We start from the raw sequence: 22832 nt of genomic DNA, 5'->3' as shown, positions 1-22832 counted from the left end.
TGAGGGGTACCCACTTTATTACTGGGTCCATCCCCCTCTCTATCGCTACAGTGTTCCCTCATTTTGAATTGTTGAATGATATTCTGTATAGGGGGAACAAGCTTTTTTTTCCAAGTATTGCCAACCTGGTACTATGTCATCACTAGACTGGACTTTGTTATAGTTTTCCACAACTCCATTATCTATAGTGATACAGATTTGTTAGTGACCACAATGCAGTGGGATTCAAGTTAGAATGTAAAAACTGGACTTATGTTGACATGAAGTCAGTTTGGCATTACTACGCTCTCACTGGTAGATCAGTACCGGTTTTGCATCAGTAAAGTCCTCAAATAAAGTAATGTATGTATGTATGTCTTTATTTATATAGTGCCAAAAGTGTACTCAACACTTCACAAAGAATACAGTTCACGGAATTATAATAATAATACAATAAACACAGCAAAATCAGACAATAGGAAAGGAAATCCCTGCTGCAAAGAGCTTACAATCTAAGTGTTGTGTTGGGAGACTTACAGAGACAGCAGGTGAGGGAATAAGTGCAGTGGCTTGCAGTGTTTGCCTCAGTGACTGTGGGTGTGAGACAATAGCCAGGAGTGCAGGCTATTTGGATGTGTTATTTGTGAGGTAAGTTTTAAGGTTAGTCAGTATTAGATCAAATCAGATAGGTTAACACCATTAGACAGTAAGGAGGTGGCAGGGAGGCGAGGATGAAAGAAGGTCTGTATATGACTGGGTCCAGTATTCAGAGAGAGATATCCCCGGCAGCAGGAGGGAGTAGAAAGAGGGTGTGAATAGAGGATTTGTGGGGTTATTTATTATTGAGGGGTAAAGAAATTGTTGGGAGAGAGGTGTATACTGCACCGACACACTTTATTCGAGCAAATACCCGGTATGTACATGGCAGATACCTGGAATGCGCCGCTCCTCACCTCTGACAAGCCCCGTTGCATTTGCCTTGCCAGCCTGGGTTCATGCCTGGCTGATGGGCGGCTGATCTGTTAAATGATAATGATTAGGATTTAATAGGCTGCAATGCTTCGCGTGTCTACCAGATGGCATAAATTCATGAATTGTAATGCAGTATATATATATTTAGTGTGCAGTATTGCAGCCAACGGGAATAAAATGCTTCAATCCCTGCCGGAAAATAACTCAATGCACTCGGGCAGAAAACAGTCACAAACCTCAATACACCCGGGTATACCCGAATTCGTGGGACTAGCCGAGCTCGAATAAAGTGTGTCGCCAGTGTAGATAATGGTTCAGTGTATGGGCACAGGCATAGGTGGAGGGGAGGATAGATGAAGAAATAGGGATTGGAGGAGAGTGGGGAAGTTGGAGAGAACAGAAATGTTTACAAAGATGTGAGGAACAGTAAACAGAAAAAGCAGTAGGGAAGGCATAGTTACATGCAGGAGGGGAGACTTCCCATGTATTGAGGATAGGAAGCGTACAAATTATCAGAGCATTTAGAAAGTCAAGTTCTCACAGTTGCAGAGATGTAGTGCAGTCCAGATCTTCTTGTATTGGTCACCTCCAATTCTAACTCCAGTATTAACTCCACAGACACTTTATATGCAGCACTTTAATATGTAACACAGCCAAGATAGACTGACTTAAGTACCCTAGTACATTCACTTCTTCATTAATAATAAAGGGAGGGGTCTGCCTATTCTATTCAGACAAACATATCAGGAAGCTGTTAATTAGATCAGAGTTGTAGATGAGGGTAAACTGATAGGATTTAGACAAACATACCTGTGGGAAAAAATGAAATCAGAATGATAGTCCAGGTATTCAGTAAGCATCCATGTTTAAAGATATTAAAATATAGACAAAACATCCACAAATGATAAATCCAGTATTAACTAAACAGACACTTTATATGCAACACTTAAGATGTAACATGGCCAATGTAGAATGATGTCTTAATTTATATTTAATTTATTTTTTCATATGTAAGGCTTTTCCACAGGTATCGAGACCTTGCACCACAGCTTGTTCCAGATGACTACACAAATAAACCCGATGTAAGGATTCCTTATGAGCTTATCGGCAGCATGCCAGAGTTTAAGGTAAAGCATAGGGAAGCAATAACTGCAAAGGTTGCCAAATGTCACTCTTATCCAGTGCCTCATAAATAATTAATCGTGTGCTAATTGGCACGACTCAGAAAGATAATTGGAGTCTAACATAATACATGCTGAAATCCAAAGTTCTTCTTTAAGTCAATGTAGCATCTCAGTTACTTATTTTGAGTTAATCTGCACGCAGTATCACCCGTTGCTCTCAGGGTGAACCCAAAACAATGGCAGATATTTACTAAAGTATCCCAGCTGCAAAAGCAGTGCAAAGCACAGCAGCATATTTATCAAAGACAAGTAACCAGCTAGAAAGCAATGGAATATTGTTATTTGTTACATTTGGTGCACTTCAATTGCATTGGTTTTGTCCAAGTTTTGAAGCTGGGAGATTTTGATAAATAGCCCTAATATGTTTGCTTCGAAAAGTTTCTGTTACGCAATGCACTTTAAAGTGGTTATTTATCAGTCTCCAATCTTCAATAATAGTTTGAAATAGCACCTGATTGATCAAGAGGAAAATCTCACTGAAAGCAAATACAGGCATACCCCGGTTTAAGGACACTCACTTTAAGTACACTCGCGAGTAAGGACATATCGCACAATAGGCAAACGGTAGCTCGTGCATGCGCCTGTGAGCACGTCCTGAACAGCAATACCAGCTCCCTACTGTACCTGTACCGAAGCTGTGCGCAAGCGGGGAGATTATAGCGCCTGTTACACATGTGTTATTTACATCAGTTATGCACGTATATGATGATTGCAGTACAGTACATGCATCGATAAGTGGGAAAAAGGGAGTGCTTCACGTTAAGTACATTTTCGCTTTACATACATGCTCCGGTCCCATTGCGTACGTTAATGCGGGGTATGCCTGTAGTAATAAATCTCGTTTTGAAGATGAGATATTATAATAAACATCCCTGCTTTTGATAATTTGCCTATAAATAAAGGTGCAAACTATTCTATTATCTGTGTCAACTAATTCTATGGGGCCTATTCACTGAACTTCGATAAGTGAATTAATGCGGATTAAGGTTGGAGGAAAGGAAATTTCACCAGCAACAAAGGAAAGGGTTCTTTACAGTAAGGGCAGTTAAAATGTGGAATTCATTACCCATGGAGACTGTGATGGCAGATACAATAGATTTGTTCAAAAAAAGGTTGGACATCTTTTTAGATGGGAAATGTATACAGGGATATACCAAATAAGTATACATGGGAAGGCTGTTGATCCAGGGATTCATCCGATTGCCAATTCTTGGATTCAGGAAGGAATTAATTTTTCCCCTTAATGGGTTTTTTGTTTGCCTTCCTCTGGATCAATAAGTAAGTATAGATATAGGATAAATTATCTGTTGTCTAAATTTAGCACAGGTTGAACTTGATGGACCTACGTCTTTTCAACCTCATCTACTACGTAACTATGTAACTATGTAACATCAACTTCATTACCCTGGTCTAAATTCCAACTTACCTCCTCAAAGAAACAAATAAGGTTATTTTGGCAAGATCTATCCTTCATAAATCCATGCTGACTATTACTAATAATTTTGTTTTCCATTAGGTATTCCTGAATATTTTCCCGTATTAAACCTTCAAGTAGTTTCCCTACTATTGAAGTCAGGCTTACAAGTCTGTAATTTCCCGGTTGTGATCTAGCTCCCTTTTTAAATATAGGCACCACATCTGCTTTACGCCAATCTTGTGGTACTGAGCCTGTGGAAATGGAGTCCTTGAATATTAAATATAATGGTTTTGCTATTACTGAGCTTAACTCCTTGAGAACTCTTGGATGTATGCCATCGGGGCAGGTGCCTTATTAACTTTAATTTTTTCAAGTCGCTTATGAACTTCTTCCTCAGTTAACCAATTGTTCATTAATATGGAGGTTGTGGCTTCCTCCTGCGGCACTACTATTGAACTTGATTCTTCCCTGGTAAACACAGATGCAAAGAATGTGTTTAATACCTCAGCTTTTTCTTTATCTCCAATAATCTGCCTACCCATCTCACACTGAAAGGGTCCTATATTTTCTTTTCTCATTTTTTTGTTATTAAGGTACTTAAAGAACTTTTTAGGGTTGACCTTACTTTCTATTGCAATCCTTTTTTCATTATCCATTTTTGTTAATTTGATTGTTCTTTTGCATTTTTTGTTACATTCCTTATAATTCTGATACGATGTCTCTGTCCCTTCTGACTTAAAGAATCTAAACGCCTTCGTCTTCTTGTCCATTTCCTCCCCTACCTGTTTATTTAGCCACATTGGTTTTGACTTATTTCTTTTATACTTATTACCCAAGGGTATACACTGATAAGTGTGATTTTCTAACAATGTTTTAAAGACTGCCCATTTATCTTCTACATTTTTCCCTGCAAAAACATCATCCCAGTGTATTACATGTAGATTAGACCTCAGTTTATTCAAATCTGCCTTTCTAAAGTTTAAGGTCTTTGTTGAACCCAAGTAATCTGTTTTCTGATAATTTATTTCAAATGAGACCATGTTATGATCACTGTTACTCAAATGTTCCAGGACTTGAATATTTATTATTACTTCTACATTGTTTGATCTAACCAAATCAAGAACTGCCCCTCTCCTGGTTGGTTCCTCAATAATTTGGGTCATATAATTGTCTTTAAGCACCCCCATAAACCTGTTTCCTTTTATTGTAACGCTAATCTCATTGCCCCAGTCTATGTCTGGATAATTAAAATCCCCCATTATGCAAACATGACCCAGTTTTGATGCCTTCTCCATTTGCAAAAGTATTTTAGCTTCCTCAATCTCACAGATATTTGGTGGTTTATAGCATATAACTAAAACTAAGCAGCCAATGTGGACCCGATTTACTACAATCTAGATTCCTACGACTTGGTGCCCCAGCCATTGCCAAACCAATTGCGTCCATAGTCAACTCTATCCTGTCTGCAGGCCATATCCCTAAGACCTGGAAAACTGCCAGAGTTGTCCCAATCTTCAAAAGTGGGGACAAAAACACTGTCTCAAACTACAGGCCAATCTCACTTCTCCCAATTCTATCCAAAGTCATGGAAAAATGTGTCCACTCCCAATTAAGCGATTTCTACACCAAGAAAAATTTCCCTAGCCAATTCCAATCTGGGTTTCGTCCCAAACACTCCACCGTAACTACCCTGCTAAAACTTTGCAATGAAATCCAGTGTGGAATGGAACGGGGACAACTCACTGGTGCAGTATTCCTAGATTTTGCAAAGGCTTTTGACACAGTTGATCATGCTATCCTGCTTAACAAACTCCAGAGCTCTGGAATAGAGAAACATGCTTTAAACTGGTTTCAGTCCTACCTATCAGGAAGATCCCAACATGTGTCCATCTCAGGCTCTAACTCCAACCCCCTGCATATCACCTGTGGTGTCCCGCAAGGCTCTGTTCTGGGGCCCCTACTCTTCTCAGTGTTCATTAATGATCTTCTCACAGCTTGTAAGGAAGCCTCAATACACATGTATGCAGATGACACAATCCTATATGCACACAGCCATAGCCTCTCTGACCTTCAACACATATTTAAGTCTGACTTTTTGAGACTCGAAAACTGGATTTCCCAAAACAAACTGTTTTTAAACACTGACAAGACTGTAACAATGGTATTTGGGACCAAGACTAAATTTGTAAAGCTTCCAGCGACTGAGCTCCATATTAGAACCAACGCTAACACCACCCTAACCCCTGTCACTAGTTTTAAATACCTGGGCTTATGGTTTGACTCCCACTTAACATTCGGTATGCACATTGATACCCTGACAACCAAGACCTATGCCAAACTAGGGGTACTTTACAGGAACAAATCCTCCCTAAGTCTCCTGGTCAGAAAGCGTATCGCACAGCAGATGGTAATGCCAATTATTGACTATGGAGACATAGTATATGGCTCGGCTCCTCAAACCCACCTTAGCAAACTTGACACCCTCTACAATTCAATTTGTCGTTTGGTTCTCCAATGCAACTACAACACACACCACTGCGAAATGCTCAAAGAACTAGATTGGTCAACACTAGAGTCTAGGCGCAAAGTTCACCTTTCCTGTCTTGCCTTTAAATTCTTCATGGGCAAGCTACCCAGCTACCTGAACAAGCTCCTCACCCCTACCACTTGCAGCACTTATCACCTGAGATCAGACTCCAAAAGACTATTCATGGTCCCAAGGCTCAACAAAGTATCCGGACGTTCCTCCTTCTCCTTCCGTGCACCCCAAAACTGGAACAACCTACCAGAGACTCTCATATCCACCACCAGTTTAAGTTCTTTCAAATCTAAGGCTGTCTCACATTTTAACCTGGTCTGCAACTGTTTCATACGCTCATAATATATATTTTCTTTAACTGTACACGCAATGTCTTGTATATAATGTATACCCTGTTCATTTATGTAACTGTACTTGTAACCATGTATTATTTGTTTTACTCTGTGCCCAGGACATACTTGAAAATGAGAGGTAACTCTCAATGTATTACTTCCTGGTAAAATATTTTATAAATAAAATAAATAAATAATATTCCCACAAACATTTTCTTTATACTTTTACCTCAACTGCTAATTTCTATCCACAAAGTCTCAACATTTTCATCATTCCCTTCATAGACATCATCCCTTATAATAGGTTTTAGATCCGGTTTAACATATAAACATACTCCACCTCCCCTTCTATTTGTTTGATCCTTCCGAAAAAGAGAATAGCCCTCTAAATTAACTGTCCAGTCATGAGTTTCATCCCACCATGTTTCAGTAATGCCTATGATATCATACTGCTCCCTTGCAGCTATTAATTCAAGCTCCCCCATTTTATCTGTCAGGCTTCTTGCATTAGCAAGCATGAATTTAAGTTTTTTTTAGCCTGTACTATTATCTCATCTGCTCCTTCCTTTCTGCTTCCACTTGGTTTAGTCTTTAGAAGTTTTCTAGTATTATCTGTATTTACTATGGGTGTCTCTCTGCTTGTCAAACTTGCACCTGCCCCCATTCTACCTCCATACCACCTTTTTCCTCATCTATTCCATTTAGTTCATTATCTGTTTCATTCCTCTCCCCCCTCCAACCTACTGCACCGACACACTTTATTCGAGCAAATACCCAGTATATACCTGGCAGATACCTGGAATGCGCCGCTCCTCACCTCTGACAAGCCCCGTTGCGTTTGCCTTCCCAGCCTGGGTTCATGCCTGGCTGACGGGCGGCTGATCTGTTAAATGATAATGATTAGGATTTAATAGGCTGCAATGCTTCGCGTGTCTACCAGATGGCATAAATTCATGAATTGTAATGCAGTATATATATATATATACTGTGCTGTATTGCAGCCAGCGGGAATAAAATGCTTCAATCCCTGCCTGGAAAATACCTCAATGCACTTGGGCAGAAAACAGTCACAAACCTCAATACACCCGGGTATACCCGAATTCGTGGGACTAGCCGAGCTCGAATAAAGTGTGTCTCCAATGTAGTTTAAAATCTCCTCCAACCTTTTTAGCATTCTCCCCCCTAGCACAGAAGATCCCTCTTCATTGAGGTGCAATCCGTCCCTAGAATATAGATGGCACCTTTCAGAAAAGGAGTCCCAGTGCTCTAAAAACCTAAACCCCTCCTTCCTGCACCACTTTCTTAGCCATGCATTAACCTCCCTGATCTCTGACTGATCTTCCTGCGGTAGCGCATGGCACTGGTAATATTTCAGAATATACTACCTTGGAGGTCCTTGCCTTAAGCTTTTGGCCTAGATCTCTGTAATCATTTTTAGGGACCCTCCATCTTTCTCTAACTTTGTCATTGGTACCAACGTGTACCAAGACCGCCGGGTCAATCCCAGCCCCCCCAACAATCTGTCTACCCGATCCGCAATGTGCCAAACCCGAGCACCCGGGAGACAACAAACTGTTCGGTTCATGCGGTACCGGCAACAGACTGCCCTATCTACCTTCCTAATAATGGAGTCCCCTACTACCACAATCTTTCTTTGTATCTGAGCATCCTGAGTCCCCACTGTGCTGGAGGAACTATTCCCCTGGCTGCTAGTGGAATTAGTCTCCCCCAGCCTTGCCATTTCTGCCCCAACATTCCCAATATCTTCACTCAACATGGCAAATCTATTGGGATGTCAGCTCAGAAACGACCTGCCTCTCCCTATTACCCATGGTTCCCCTTCTAACTGTAACCCAGCTACCTACCTGCTCCTCACTAACAGCAACCAAGCTACCTACCTGCTCCTCACTAACAGCGCCACCATCTGCACCACTAGTCGAAGCAAGGGCCTGCTCAGTGAGCTCTAAACCCCTTTCAAGATTGCCAATGTCAATCAATATTGCAAGTTGCCTCTTCAGATCAGTGGTATGCTCCTTGGAACAGCTGCTCCAAGTGCACATACATGTGGCAAAATGTGCATTGAGTGACATTTTCAATCCTGCTCATTCTAATAACTATGAAGGTTATAAGTACTAACAGTAAACTGTACTTCAATAAACTATACCTTGTTTAACCGCTTCCTTGTTCAAACTGCTTCTGGTTCTAACTGCACACTTTAAACAACCAGCACTTCAAATCAACCACACAGACCAGTCAAGCCTTTTTTCTCTGCAATATCACAAAGATACGCCCTTTCCTCTGTTACTCAACTGCTAAAACTCTGACTCAGGCCCTCATTCTCTCCCGTCTCAATTACTGCAACCTCCTGCTGCTCAGCCGTCCTGCCTCTCACCTGTCTCCCCTACAATCTATCCTAAACGCTGCTGCCAGAATCACCCTACTCTTTCCTAAATCTGTCTTCGCATCATCCCTCCTGAAATCCATCTCCTGGCTTCCGATCAAATCCCACATCTCACACTCAATTCTAATCCTCACATTAAAGCTTTACACTCTTATGCCCCTCCTTTCATCTCAGCCCTAATTTCTCGCTATGCACCATCCCGACTCTTGCGTTCTTCTCAAGGATGTCTTCTTTCTACGCCCTTTCTATCTGAAGCTCTCTCCCGCCTTAAACCTTTCTCACTTTCTGCCCGCACCTCTGGAATCCCCTTCCCCTCAATACCCGACTAGCAATACAAGCAATATCCACCTTTAAGACCCACCTTAAGACACACTTGCTTAAAGAAGCATATGAATAGCACCGTGGATAATCCTGGACACGTGATACATAAAGCTTGGCCCCCTGCAGACGCACTTACTAGAATTTCCTCCTACTGTCTCAATATGTTCCCCTACCTACAATTAGATTGTAAGCTCCTCAGAGCAGGTACTCCTCTTCCTTAATGTTACTTTTATGTCTGAAGCACTTATTCCCATGACCTGTTATTTATATTATTTGTTATTTATATGATTACAACGTATTACTACTGTGAAGCGCTATGTACATTTATGGAGCTATATAAATAAAGGTACAAAACAGAATGAATGCTGCTCACCATAAGCTGAAAAATCTAATGATACTTGCTGTTACCAGTGCTCCTGATCCAGTGCCCCTGTGAAAGGCAGACTCCAAAGTCAACAAAAAACGGAGGGTTCAGGGCTCTACGGATTTAAAAAAATTATTAATCAAATGCACAACGTTTCAACTAACTAAAAGTGGTCTTTCTCAAGTGAAGATAACAACAATAATGAAATGTCCAACATGTATAGTCCCCAACCCAGGTGTAAATACTTAAAAAGCATCCGGTCATTCACCAGTCTAAAGTCCCTTATCCATGTGGTGTTGCGCTTGAAGGCGCACATCCGGGTCTTCTTCATCTTCTGATGATCTCATCTGTAGGCAGTCCCACCTCCCAGAGAGTCATAAGAACTCCAGCATCAGGGGATCTCGGTATACCATCTACTGCGCATGCGCGAGCGCTCATCACGGTCCCTCAGCCCTCTCATGGACGTCATTACGTCATGACGCACTCTCCTGTTGGTTCCTCTAGGGATCTTGGTATCCCATCACTGCGCATGCGTGAGAGCATCCGTCAGTCCCAAAATTTGAAGATAAAGTTCATCTTGTTATGGCAGGGTTTAGTAGGTGCCTCTGCCTCACGTTATCACTGGATTAACGTCTAGCAACGGAAATCCCTCTTTATGCCATCCAGGGGATCTGTATGAGTGAGGCCATGGTTGGTGAGACATGATAAAGAGAAAAAACACACAATGAGAGTCCGGTATTAAAAACATAGTGATGCCCATGCACTAATGCCAATAGTGCACACAAAAACAAGTGTGATTCAAGGAAAGAACAAGGGAAATTATTACTTATTAATTAATAAAAATAAGTCCAGAAAAAATCCCTGGGATGGAGGTCAACGTCAACAGCAGCAACACAATCCAAAAAGTATGAACACTATGATAAAAAATTATATAAAGAATCATTACACATTCTCAGCCCTCCAGAAAGGATTAATCTATCTTACCTTACACTAATGAAGCTGTTAAGGGAATTATAATCATTGAGGCCCCTAGGGTAAACAGTATCAAGCGTGAATGTCCAGAACGCTTCTCTTTGTAATAAAGTGGTGTCTGTATCTGAACCAGAGAATGTCTTTAAAACCTGATCTATGCCCATCAGTTTCAATGAAGACACTGTTTGATGAAAATCAGTGCAATCCCTAATTAATGCCGTGTCCTCCTTTTTGGCATTAATTTTGCTACGATGCTCTATCAAGCGTGTTTTTAACATCCTGTGTTGGTACAAGTGATTCTTTGATTGATCTTAAATTTGTGACCACTTCTGGGGTGACGAAATTCCTCCCCAGTGTTGAGACTATTACAGATGGTGCAGCCATAGCACTTATAGCACCCAGGTTTTGTTTTCAAAAAATGTGATAACTGTTAGTGTTTTTTATCATCTGCTGTGATCAGGATATCTTTAATATTACATCCCCTTTGATACGCAAATCTAGGTCTTTCTTTACAAATTGTATTAAGTACCTCATCCCGCTGTAGTAGCCCCAGTGTATATTAATGCTCTTCTTTTTGGAGAGCCCTTTCTACGTTAGATTTTTTATGTCCATGCTCAATGAATCTAGTTTCTATCTCCTTAAACACTAGATCCAGATTTTCGGGTCTGTCAACCACTCGTGTCGCCCTCACTTTTTGAGAGAATGGGAGCATATTTTTCAAGGAGACAGGATGAAAACTAGATCCCCACAGCGTGGAGTTCTTATCCGTAGGTTTCCTATATAGGTCAGTATGTATGACCTGTCCATCAAAGGAAACCAGGACATCCAAGAAGGAAATTTGTTTATCACTCCAATTTTTTGAGAAGCGAACTGGTGTGGGAATTTCTTCCAAGTAGTTGAAAAAGTCAATTAATTCATCATCAGTCCCCTCCCATATGATGAACAAGTCATCAATGTACCGACAAAAAAATAATATTTTTTGCTCGTAAACAGTGTTGTAAATGTACCTGTTTTCAAAGTCTGCCATGTATAGGTTTGCATATGAGGGCGCTACATTACTCCCCATAGCTGTTCCATTAGTTTGCAAGTAATAGGTATTTTCAAATTTAAAATAGTTTTTGTGCAAAACAATATGTAGCAACAAAATGATGAAATCAATCGGTGGTTGAGAAGTGTGTTTTAACTCCAAAAACCTTTTTACAACTTCAATTCCCTCTGTATGTGGGATAATGGTATACAAACTGGTGACATCCATTGTTACCAGTAGGATCTTTTTACCTTGCAGTGATAATGTTTTTATCTTATCCAGAAAGTGAAATGTGTCCCTAATGTAGGCACGACCCTCCATAACAATAGGTTGAAGGAACTGGTCGACAAAAATAGTCAACGGTTGGTTAATAGAATTGGTGGCCGATATTATCGGCCTACTGGGGGGATTGTGTAGACTTTTATGTATTTTGGATAATAAGTATAGTACGGGGTGTCGTGGATTAATCATGGTCATGAACTCTAGATCTGATTCTGTAATCCACGAGTTTCCTAACTCTAATGACAAGATATTAGTAATTTCTTGCTGATATGTCTTTGTGAGGTCCCGCTGCAGCGTGGTGTAACATCCTGCATCCCCCAACTACCTAATGGCCTCTGCTCTATAATGTTCATAATTCTGCAGGACCAATGCGCCCCCTTTATCAGCTTTTTTAATGATTATTTTGGGGTTCGATTGCAGTGCTTTTAAGCAGCTATCCTCCTCCTTTGTCAGGTTATGATGGATCTTATGGTTCCTCTTAAAGAAATGATTAACATCGTTCTTTACCATTTTCATAAAAACCCGTACAGTAGCATTCTTTAATGGCAGTATAAACCTTGAATTTAGTTTACATACTGCCCTTGTAGTGTTAGGTACCTGAACAGAATGTTGTGTTTGCTGCTGCTGCTGTTGATTCTGCAGACCATCTCTTCTGTGGAGAAAAAAGGATTTGAGGTTAAGTTTCCTTTCTGGTTTGAAAAGCTCAACCTCTATCTCAAATCCCTTGGGGATGGTAGTAGGAACAAAAGAAGGGCCTTTAGACAGAACTTGTAGTTCCATATCTGAAATAGAATAATCAGATAAGTTAATTACTATATTGTCAGTGCTGCTTAAGGGTGCGGCCTCAGCACCGGTGGTGTTCTTGGGATGTCGTTTCTCCCTCCTAATTTTTTGTTTCGTTTCTGCTGTTTTGTCGATCTGCCTCTTCCTAAAAAAGACTTAGGCTCTGAAGTACGGGCACTTGCCCCATCAGTTGAAGTACTAGCTTCTGAATCACTGGTGTGAGCTTCACCCCTCTTTTGGAAATGTTTTCCTTTGTTTTGAGACTGGAATTTGGTGCATCTATCTTGTTTTGTCCAGTTGTATATTGAGTTCTCCTTGTAATCCGAAACCACTTTTTTGAATTTCTGTTTTTTAAAATGAATTATTTGCAAGTAATAGGTATTATCAAATTTAAAATAGTTTTTGTGCAAAACAAAATGTAGCAACAAAATGATGAAATCACTCAGTGGTTGAGAAGTGTGTTTTAACTCCAAAAACCTTTTTACAACTTCAATCCCCTCTGTATGTGGGAAAATGGTATACAAACTGGTGACATCCATTGTTACCAGTAGGATCTTTTTACCTTGCAGTGATAATGTTTTTATCTTATCCAGAAAGTGAAATGTGTCCCTAATGTAGGCACGACCCTCCATAACAATAGGTTGAAGGAACTGGTCGACAAAAATAGTCAACGGTTGGTTAATAGAATTGGTGGCCGATATTATCGGCCTACTGGGGGGATTGTGTAGACTTTTATGTATTTTGGGTAATAAGTACAGTACGGGGTGTCGTGGATTAATCATGGTCATGAACTCTAGATCTGATTCTGTAATCCACGAGTTTCCTAACTCTAATGACAAGATATTAGTAATTTCTTGCTGATATGTCTTTGTGGGGTCCCGCTGCAGAGTGGTGTAACATCCTGCATCCCCCAACTGCCTAATGGCCTCTGCTCTAAAATGTTCATAATTCTGCAGGACCAATGCGCCCCCTTTATCAGCTTTTTTAATGATTATTTTGGGGTTCGATTGCAGTGCTTTTAAGCAGCTATCCTCCTCCTTTGTCAGGTTATGATGGATCTTATGGTTCCTCTTAAAGAAATGATTAACTTCGTTCTTTATCATTTTCATAAACACCCGTAAAGTAGCATTTTTAATGGCAGTATAAACCTTGAATTTAGTTTACATACTGCCCTTGTAGTGTTAGGTACCTGAACAGAAGGTTGTGTTTGCTGCTGCTGCTGTTGATTCTGCAGACCATCTGTTCTGTGGAGAAAAAAGGATTTGAGGTTAAGTTTCCTTTCTGGTTTGAAAAGCTCAACCTCTATCTCAAATCTCTTGGGGATGGTAGTAGGAACAAAAGAAGCGCCTTTAGACAGAACTTGTACTGTAGTTCCATATCTGAAATAGAATAATCCGATAAGTTAATTACTATATTGTCAGTGCTGCTTAAGGGTGCGGCCTCAGCACCGGTGGTGTTCTTGGGATGTCGTTTCTCCCTGCTAATTTTTTGTCTCGTTTCTGCTGTTTTGTCGATCTGCCTCTTCCTAAAAAAGACTTAGGCTCTGAAGTATGGGCACTTGCCCCATCAGTGGAAGTACTAGCTTCTGAATCACTGGTGTGAGCTTCACCCCTCTTTTGGAAATGTTTTCCTTTGTTTTGAGACTGGAATTTGGTGCGTCTATCTTGTTTTGTCCAGTTGTATACTGAGTTCTCCTTGTAATCCGAAACCACTTTTTTGAATTTCTGTTTTTTAAAATGAATTAGATCACTCTTAAATTGTTGTAGTTTTTCTTTTAGCTCATCCAGAAACTTTACAGTAATTTCACTCTGGTGAGTCTCTTCAATAGTGATTTCAATTTTTAATATATCATGCCTAACTTTCGTAAGCTGGGACCCAACCGCCTCCACAACTAGGACAATAAGGTACAATGAAGCCCTATTTAGAATTTTTCACCAGTTCTCACAGAACTTTTTGTTATCTATTGCAATAGTGGGTCTGTTTTTTATTCTAAAGCCTCTTGGTATCAGTCTTTGTTTATAGTAATCAGTGAGAGTGTTCCCATGCGAGTACAGCTCTATTTCTTTCTTTTTTTAGTCTCTCCAGATCTCTTATATGATCTGTGGGCCGGTCAGGACCAAATGCCTCCTCTGGCGTAGATTTGAACAAAATCTGGTTGACCTCCTCCTCATTAAAGATTTTGATTTCTGCTTTATTAATAAGGCCAATGGATAAATTGGTAAGCCCTTCCATACAAAAGCCTAAAAAAAGCCTATACCCCCCTGAGACAGTGAGCTGATAAAACCGGAAAAAACAGAGGTTAAATAACTCCACAAGTGTTAAGAAAATACACTACATAACCTCATATAGGAGAAAAAAGCATATAGTATGTGCAGAGATCTGTAACCCTATCTCTACAACTATAATAGTCAACCGAAGTTGTAATGCGGGTGCTAGCAAAAGGCAGAAAACAGTGGTACAAAACAGAATGAATGCTGCACACCATAAGCTGAAAAATCTAATGATACTTGCTGTTACCAGTGCTCCTGATCCAGGGGGGTCCCTGTGAAAGGCAGACTCCAAAGTCAACAAACAACAGAGGGTTCAGGGCTCTACAGATTTAAAGAATGTATTAATCAAATGCACAACATTTCAACCAACTGAAAGTGGTCTTTCTCAAGTGAAGATAACAACAAGAACCTCCGCTTGTACCTTGTTGAACACATCCAAGTATTCCAGATACACGGAAGGCAGGGTTGCCTTAGAAGGGACAGAATCCAGGCCGGCAAGCACAGCAACAGGAGGCACTGCAGGAACCGCTTCTGCAGGCGAAGGCCACTGGAGAGGCTGAGTACCGGTCCAGTCAATACGCGGATTGTGGAGTTGAAGCCACGGTAATCCTAAAACAATTTGGACAGAAGGAGATTGGAAGATATCAAAGATGATTACCTCCTTGTGACCGTCGGCCAAGGTCAGTGTGAGAGGAAAAGATTCCCAAATGATAAAGGCTGGGTGGAGGGGTCGACCGTCGATAGCCTCGAGGCCGATGGGGGTCTCCTTCTGACCATAGGAATATCATTCTCTGAAGCGAACTTCTGGTCCAGGAAGTTACCAGCCGATCCTGAATCGATGAAAGCTTCTACCTGCAGGGAAAGGTTCGGACCCTCCAAAGTAGCAGGAAGTAGAAACTTCTTTGGGAAAGCTTTGAGAAGAGAGGGGCAAGGAGAGACAGTACCCAGTAAAAGCCTCTCTACCTTTACTGGGTGTGCCCATTTCCCGGCTTCAGAGGACAATTCTGGAGACGATGTTCTGGAGAAGCACAGTAGAAACAAAGTCCATTCAGACGACGCCATGCTCTCTCCGTGGACCGTAATTGCTGGCTGCCAACCTGCATCGGCTCCGGAGCTTCCAGTGCCAGGAGAGGAGTAGTAGGCGACCTGTGAGAGACAAGAGAAGGAGAGTGAGAACATTGTCTCTCATGACGTCGCTCCTGCGTGCGCTGATCCATGCGTATGCTCAGGGTGATCAACTCCTCCAGGGATGAAGACCATGCATGAGTAGCCAGATCGTCTTTCAGAGTGTCAGAAAGTCCATGCCAGTATGCGGCGGCGAGTGCCTCATCATTCCATAGGGTTTCAGCGGCTAGCGTACGGAACTCGATGGCGTATTTGGCTGCAGATCTTCGAGCCTGTGAAATATGAAAAAGAGCGAAGGCGGCTGTCTCGTGCCGTGCGGGAGTATCGAATACCAGTTGAAACTCACATCTGAAGAGAAGGTAATCTCGTGTACATTCACTTTTGCGCTCCCATAAGGTGGAGGCCCAGGCGAGGGCATCTCCGGTGAGCAAGGCGTAGATGTACGCTATTTTAGCGTGGCCAGTGGGAAACGGAGGAGGACATCTCGAATTGCACCTCGCATTGATTTAAGAAACCGCGGCAGGTGAGAGGGTCCCCATGATAGCGGTTAGGAGAAGGAATACGGAGCCCAGTATTGTTATTGGCCGTGGCAACCATTGGCGTGGGAGCTATGAGCCTCTCCTGTATGGAGAGGTTGGCCAATTGCTGGGAGACGGTAGATAACTGGTTGCTTACGAATTGTAAGGCCTCAATAGAAATACTTGTACCCACCTGCGTTTGTTGGGCTCTGCATAATGTCACGCCTGTATGCCCGCAGACCTGGCAGGACCCCAGTACTGAGGTGGGAACGGTATTACACCACACACCCAAAGCAGTGGGAGCAAGCCCGGAGTGTGGTATAGCGTTGCTGGGCCTGTAGAGAAAAGGTGTTATGATACTTGCAACGTATTTGGGGATAACCAGAAGAATAGACGTGTTCGTGCGCCGAAGTCCAGGGATGCCAGAGGTAAGGATAAACAGAGTTCGTGAGCCAAAGTCCAAGGATGCCAGAGGTCAGGAAGGTTGAGTCCGTAGCTAGGTTCAAGGGGTACAGAGAGCAGAGTAATCCAGGACAAGCAGGGGTCACAGCCAGGGAAATCTAAAGTAACACAGGAGCAGGCAAAAGCAGGAACACAGAGGGAGCAAAGCATAGGACTGCACACACAGGGATAACAGGAACTATGCAGAGCAACGATAGAGAGGGCAGACAGGGATTATAAAGGGGGAAACACCAATGGGAGAGAGAGGAGAAGCAGAAAGCGAGTTGGGATACACTAGGGATAGGACAAGAGGAGAGGAGGAGGAGACAGAGGGGTTGGACCAGGAGACAGCATGCAGGTCATGGGAGGAGGAGTCCAGCGACCGGCAGGCCCCAGAAGAGGAGCGTGTGCGTGCACACTCTGTAACCTGAGAGTGCGCGCGCACAGGCTGCATCACCAGATGCACGGAGCGCCGCGGGCACACCAGCGGGAGGAGCAGGAGGAACGGAGGATACCGCCACCGGAGGTAAGGGAATGATTGTGGGTGTAGTGGAGGTCTGAGCATGGGACGCGTCACTGCGGGGGACTGAGGGCCGCGCGGGTGCGCCAGACTTGCGGGGCATGCGCTTTGGTCGAGGGATGGTGTCAGGGATGACCGGAGCGGGGCAAGACTGGGTACATGCAGGAAGACTGACCAGGGAAGGGATAGGGAGAGTGACAGAAGGGGAAGAAGTCCCCTGAACCATTACACGAAGCCACATCACGTGGTGAAATGCGTAGGAGAAGCCAGCATTGAGTTCAGTGTACAGAGTGACAGAGGAAGCCGTGAGGGGAATATCCTGCTGCCTGCTGCTGATTAGGCTGATCAGCCTGCTGCCTGTCCTTACCGGAATCTAGTGACTGTGAAAGTGTAACCAGAGGGGGTCATTTGTAGACACACAGGACTGTACATCTGACAGCGCATACCAAGGAGACCCACAACCCCCGCTTACTTACGGAGGAAGTGAGTCCTGACAGTGTATACGCCCAATCCAGCCCTGAAGCAGGAACTATCTGGTGTTAACCCCAGAGAGGAAGGACCTCGCAGGAACTGACAGCCAACAGCTGAAATCCAGACAGCATCCACCCAAACAGGCAATATCTCTGTCTTTTAACACACTACTATCAGTTCATTCCTTGAACTGATTATTGTATTAATTCTATTTTTATCAGAACTACATTTATTCAATGTGGTTGTTCACTAGTGTAATTAATGTGCATTTTTTTATGTTAATATGGTCTTCATAGGTAAATATAAAGTTGAATTTACTGGTTACTGCGCCTCAACTTAATTTCTTTTCTGGAATTATTTCAGTTTTGCTTGGATTGTTTCAGGGTCATACTTCCCAGTGAGTGGTCTTCCCTGTGTGATTCGTGTCTTGGGAGTTGACACGGAGGTCCTGGTGGCATCGCATTTCCAAGTTTATAACATAACCAACAGTAACAGGCTTGTATTTGTCCCGCGGTTGGTGTTTATACCTACCGGTTGGGTAGCAGGAGGGGTTAACCGCTAAGGTAATGAAGGGTTAATTCCTCCCACAACTTTCCGCCGCAAGGCCTGAACATCCACCATGGGCCAAATACCACCGTCACCCACACCTGCTACCCACAATAGACTAGGCTCTGGTAGTTAATGCCTTCATTGCCTTAGTGGTTAGGCGCTAAGGTAATAAAGCTGCCTGCAAATGTATTTTTATTGCATTGTATAGAAGCCAGGTGTCTCTGGAGCTGGTATTAATGCACACTGTATCAGCTCCAGAGAAAAATGCATTTTTTTCTGTCCTGCTCTCAGATCCCACCCCACCACTCTAGGGCTGGTGAGATCTTCAAGAAACTTGCGATTCCAGAACCTCGATGTGATTCTCGAGGCTACTAGAATAGCGTTATTTTCTCGAAATGGCACTATTTTAATTTTTGAAGCTCCTCCTCGGTGAATTTGGCCTGGAGCGGGAAAATTCAGTCCCCATACGAGTTTGCCAACTCATCGAGGCTTTCTGAATAGCAACCTTGCAAATTTTGCGTGAACTGCTCAAAAACTTCGATGAGTTGGTTCTGGTAGCTACTAGAATAGGTCCCATGAACTTACTGTACCCTAAAATACTATTATGGGTCCTGGTCCAAGTCTCGAGATTGCACCCCACACGTGGACCTTGAGTGGGTGCTTGGGCCGAGGTTTCAGGGCTAGATGGGTAATTTTGCAGAAGGCAAAAGTGGCAATTTTTTTTAGGGCGACTCATGTCTAATCTGAAAATATAACAAGAGACAGGGGGTGCCCAATGCTACATCCCATTGACAAAACATATATGGTGAAAAGTATAAAGTAAAATACTTCAATAATAATATTAAATACTTGGTTATTTAGTTAACCCTTTGGCCAAAGCGTCATAAGCCTGCATACCCAATGCCAAGGTATAACCAAATTAATGCAGGTCCTATACTACACTGTGAACCATTCCTTTTACCTCTGTAACAGGAGAAGAACCATTATAGGTCTTGTTAATCTGAAAATATAACATCATCAAAAGCTATTGAAAGGAACCTTCCTCTGCCAAAAGGGCTGGAGGCCTTGTGACTAGATACGAACACACAACACCTCACTGCTGCAGACTCCCCCGGGAAGCTTTATCACACTAGCACTGTTATCTCCAATCTGATGAACATACAGGCCCGGGAAAACGAAAGAACCGACACACAGACAGTGTTTCAATCCTTCCGCCTCAGTTTATTAAGCATAGGGTAAAGATTTTTATACAGAAAAAAAAAAGGTTTGGTTAGAGGCATAATGTAGGCGTAACCTGGGTGTGGCTTGGGTGTGGCATAGATTAGAGGCGTGATTTATGGGCAGGACATATTAGTGGAATGATTTTGGGGTGTATTTCTCCCAATACAGGAATTGTCTGAATACACATAGCCCATTCATTGTCAGTTATCAAAAACCTTGAATTTCTTCTAGCAACTTTGTTAGGTGATCCTGCCTCTCTCAGAGAACCAGTCTTATTGTTTACTGAGTTAAACAGCAGGAAACTGACAACACAAAAAGTATCTTAGCAAAATCCTGAGCAAGGAGGAAATGTAATTTGGCAGAAGCTGAATACATTTAGAAATTATATTTCAGCAAAAGTTAGACTACAGAATCTTAACAGGTTATGAACAGACAAAATGGATGGTTTAACACAAATGCAGTTTCTGGCCTTTACCTACTGTCTCTAACAATTCCCTCCTTATTGTTCTCTAAAGAAGAATACCCTTACTTGGTACTCTTCTCAATGACTAGAGCCTTGTAGTGACCAATAGTGTGCTATATATATATAACATTAAACATTTCTACAGATTAGAAAAATGGTTTATGTCTCAATACGTCACATAATTTAAGGGTCAGCTATTTGTGAGAATTAGTGGGGGCTAATTTCTGCGAGGAGCAACTGCACAAACATCCTTCTTGCACGCATCTTTCATACTGCATGTACTCAGAATGGCAAAACGGACAAAAGGATGCGATGGTCAAAATGGATGACTTGTGATCTTTTCCTTGTGGTTGACTCATGCCCTTGGTGACCTCCCACCTTCCTCATAACCTCATATCCAGTCTTCTCAGTCCCCCCATATCCTTAAGAGACAGTCTATTTAAAGAACAGTTAACCATTTCATAGTCCTGCTGTACCAAGATATCCAAGTTGTGCATAACTTCATTCCTTTCCTTTCCGGCCATTATATCAGCCCAGTTGATTTCTTCTTCGGTCTCTTCTTCTGGGGGACTGGCAACATCATCACCGAAAAGAGGCATAGCGTTGGTGGGGGATTGCAACGTACTTCTGGACCAAATTCTTGCTGTAGTTAACACATAGAGAGCAATGAGTGGGACAGACACACATACAAAAACATTCGCTAGCTTCGCTTCCAGAGAACTAATCCAACCACCAAGTCCCAATGCTTCCTGAATCCTGGATAAATACACAACATTGCGCTTTAACTGGGGCGCATACATGCCCCTCCCCTTGAGGCTAAAATATAGTCTAGATATATTCCATTCTGCAGAGCCATTAATCTAAACTAAACCTATTCTTGGTTAAATGAGTAAAAGGCTGTTGTTGTATGATTGAGGATATCCCTGTAAACCTGTCATACAGTAACCCAACTCTTACATTTGGAAATAAGTTCCCCGAAACTTGTTCTTCCCATAGACAACTTTTTTAGCACTTGTGTATTGGGTGTCTCTCTTTTGTTTCTAACTCTACCTGTGAGCAATTAACATAACCGTGTTTGACTGATAAAACATTCTCCCACTGGGATATCATTCTGCAGGGAGATTCTATTAATCTATAAATCCAAACAAAATAAATAGAGTTAAAAAAATACTATTTTTTGTCATCCTTATGGGACGCCACTTACACAAACCCCATGGAGCATACATTGTAACTGAAAAATAATAAAAACCTGTAAAAATAAAAAGTTAAAAGTTCGTGTGTTGAGGCCTAGAATTTTGACTGTGACCTTTCTCCCTTGATCATTAGTGGTCAGGGAGTATAATGCCCATCAAAACACTAATTTGCAGGCGCTGTGTCTTTGTCTTTATTAGTTGTTTGTGCCGAGGCTGGCACTATTTTGACGTGCGTGATGTGTATCCATGATGATAATTAAGCAAACTTTTACTGCAATGCTGGTGGTGAGTACTGCTGCGGCCGAGTTTATTCGAGCATTTGCCCGTTCTCGGCCGCAGCAGTAACCTGGCGCGCGCCGGAGGGTGCCGGGCGCGCGACAAAGCAGCGGAAGAGTGCCCTCCGATTGAGGCGCTCTCCCTACCGCTGCCGGGTCCGCCGGGTACCCCGGAACCCCCTGCCGCCGTCCCGCGATCGCGGGACACCAGGGCTCCCTCGGGGAGCCCTGGACGTGCGTGCAGGGGGCGCTGACACCCGATGACGCGTGACCGCGCATCGGTGACGCGCGGCACGCCGAGGGAGTGGGGCTAGCAAGCCGGGGCATCCCCCGGCTTGCGGAACTAGCCCTGCTAGGATAAAGTGTGTCGGTAGTGTAGTATTTAAATGACCTTTAAACAGCATGCTTGCGTAGAAAATGCTTGACCATTAACCCGTCTCGCATAGGTGCACTTTCAACTTTGACCTGTGCCTAGAGAAACTCAAAAAATATATTAGTTGCATGCAATACTTATTAATTGTTTTATTACCAATAACATGGTCCTTAATTCGTTCATTTGAACTACTGATAGTCATAAGTGATCCCATAAGTGTCTCATAGGGAGATAATTTAGACCTAGAAATAAATTCTTGTAGTAATATGGTTACTACTATTATTAGCATCCGCATATAAACAGAGGTATCCTCTATTAACGCTCCTCAAATTTCAAACTAAGCAACCAATGTGGACTTGACTTCGCTACAATCCAAGTTCCTAAGACTTGGTACCTCAGCCTGTGCCAAACCAATTGCTTCCTTAATTAACTCTATCCTGTATGCAGGCCATATCCCTAACTTCACTATGAGCGTTGTGCGCTGTTTTCTTTATGTTTCTCTGTTTTAGCTCCTGGTGGTGTTGAGCCACCCCTCATTCAGCTGCAGACACTCTTTTACCAGTTCACGTATAATTTTGTATATTTGTTATCACTAATATTATTTTAGTGCTCACAGCACTGTTTATGGTTGTGCACTGATTACTCCTCTTGTATCATATCCATAAGACCTGGAAAACTGCCAGAGTTGTCCCAATCTTCAAAAATGGGGACAAAAACACTGTCTCAAACTACAGATCAATCTCTCTTCTCCCAATACAGACTTGTTCTCATTCATACCTACACTACCGACACGATTTATTCGAGCAGGGCTAGTTCCGCAAGCCGGGGGATGCCCCGGCT

The 22832-nt window shown here is 42.5% G+C and overlaps 1 protein-coding gene across 3 annotated transcripts in view; it reads left to right on the top strand.

Moving 5' to 3' along the window:
• Positions 1-22832, top strand: part of LOC142502137 (calcium and integrin-binding family member 3-like) — a 281160-nt gene that overhangs the window by 95347 nt on the left and 162981 nt on the right. For 2 of the 3 annotated variants that reach the window (XM_075613003.1, XM_075613005.1), the window contains exon 3: positions 1967-2078. In XM_075613003.1, the coding sequence (XP_075469118.1) occupies positions 1967-2078 (112 nt within the window). The remainder of the gene's footprint in view (positions 1-1966; positions 2079-22832) is intronic. The other variant, XM_075613004.1, reaches the window with a different exon arrangement.

The sequence above is a fragment of the Ascaphus truei genome, chromosome 8 (assembly GCF_040206685.1).
Source record: "Ascaphus truei isolate aAscTru1 chromosome 8, aAscTru1.hap1, whole genome shotgun sequence".
Classification (NCBI taxonomy): domain Eukaryota; kingdom Metazoa; phylum Chordata; class Amphibia; order Anura; family Ascaphidae; genus Ascaphus; species Ascaphus truei.
This window is presented reverse-complemented; position numbering and strand designations above follow the sequence as displayed.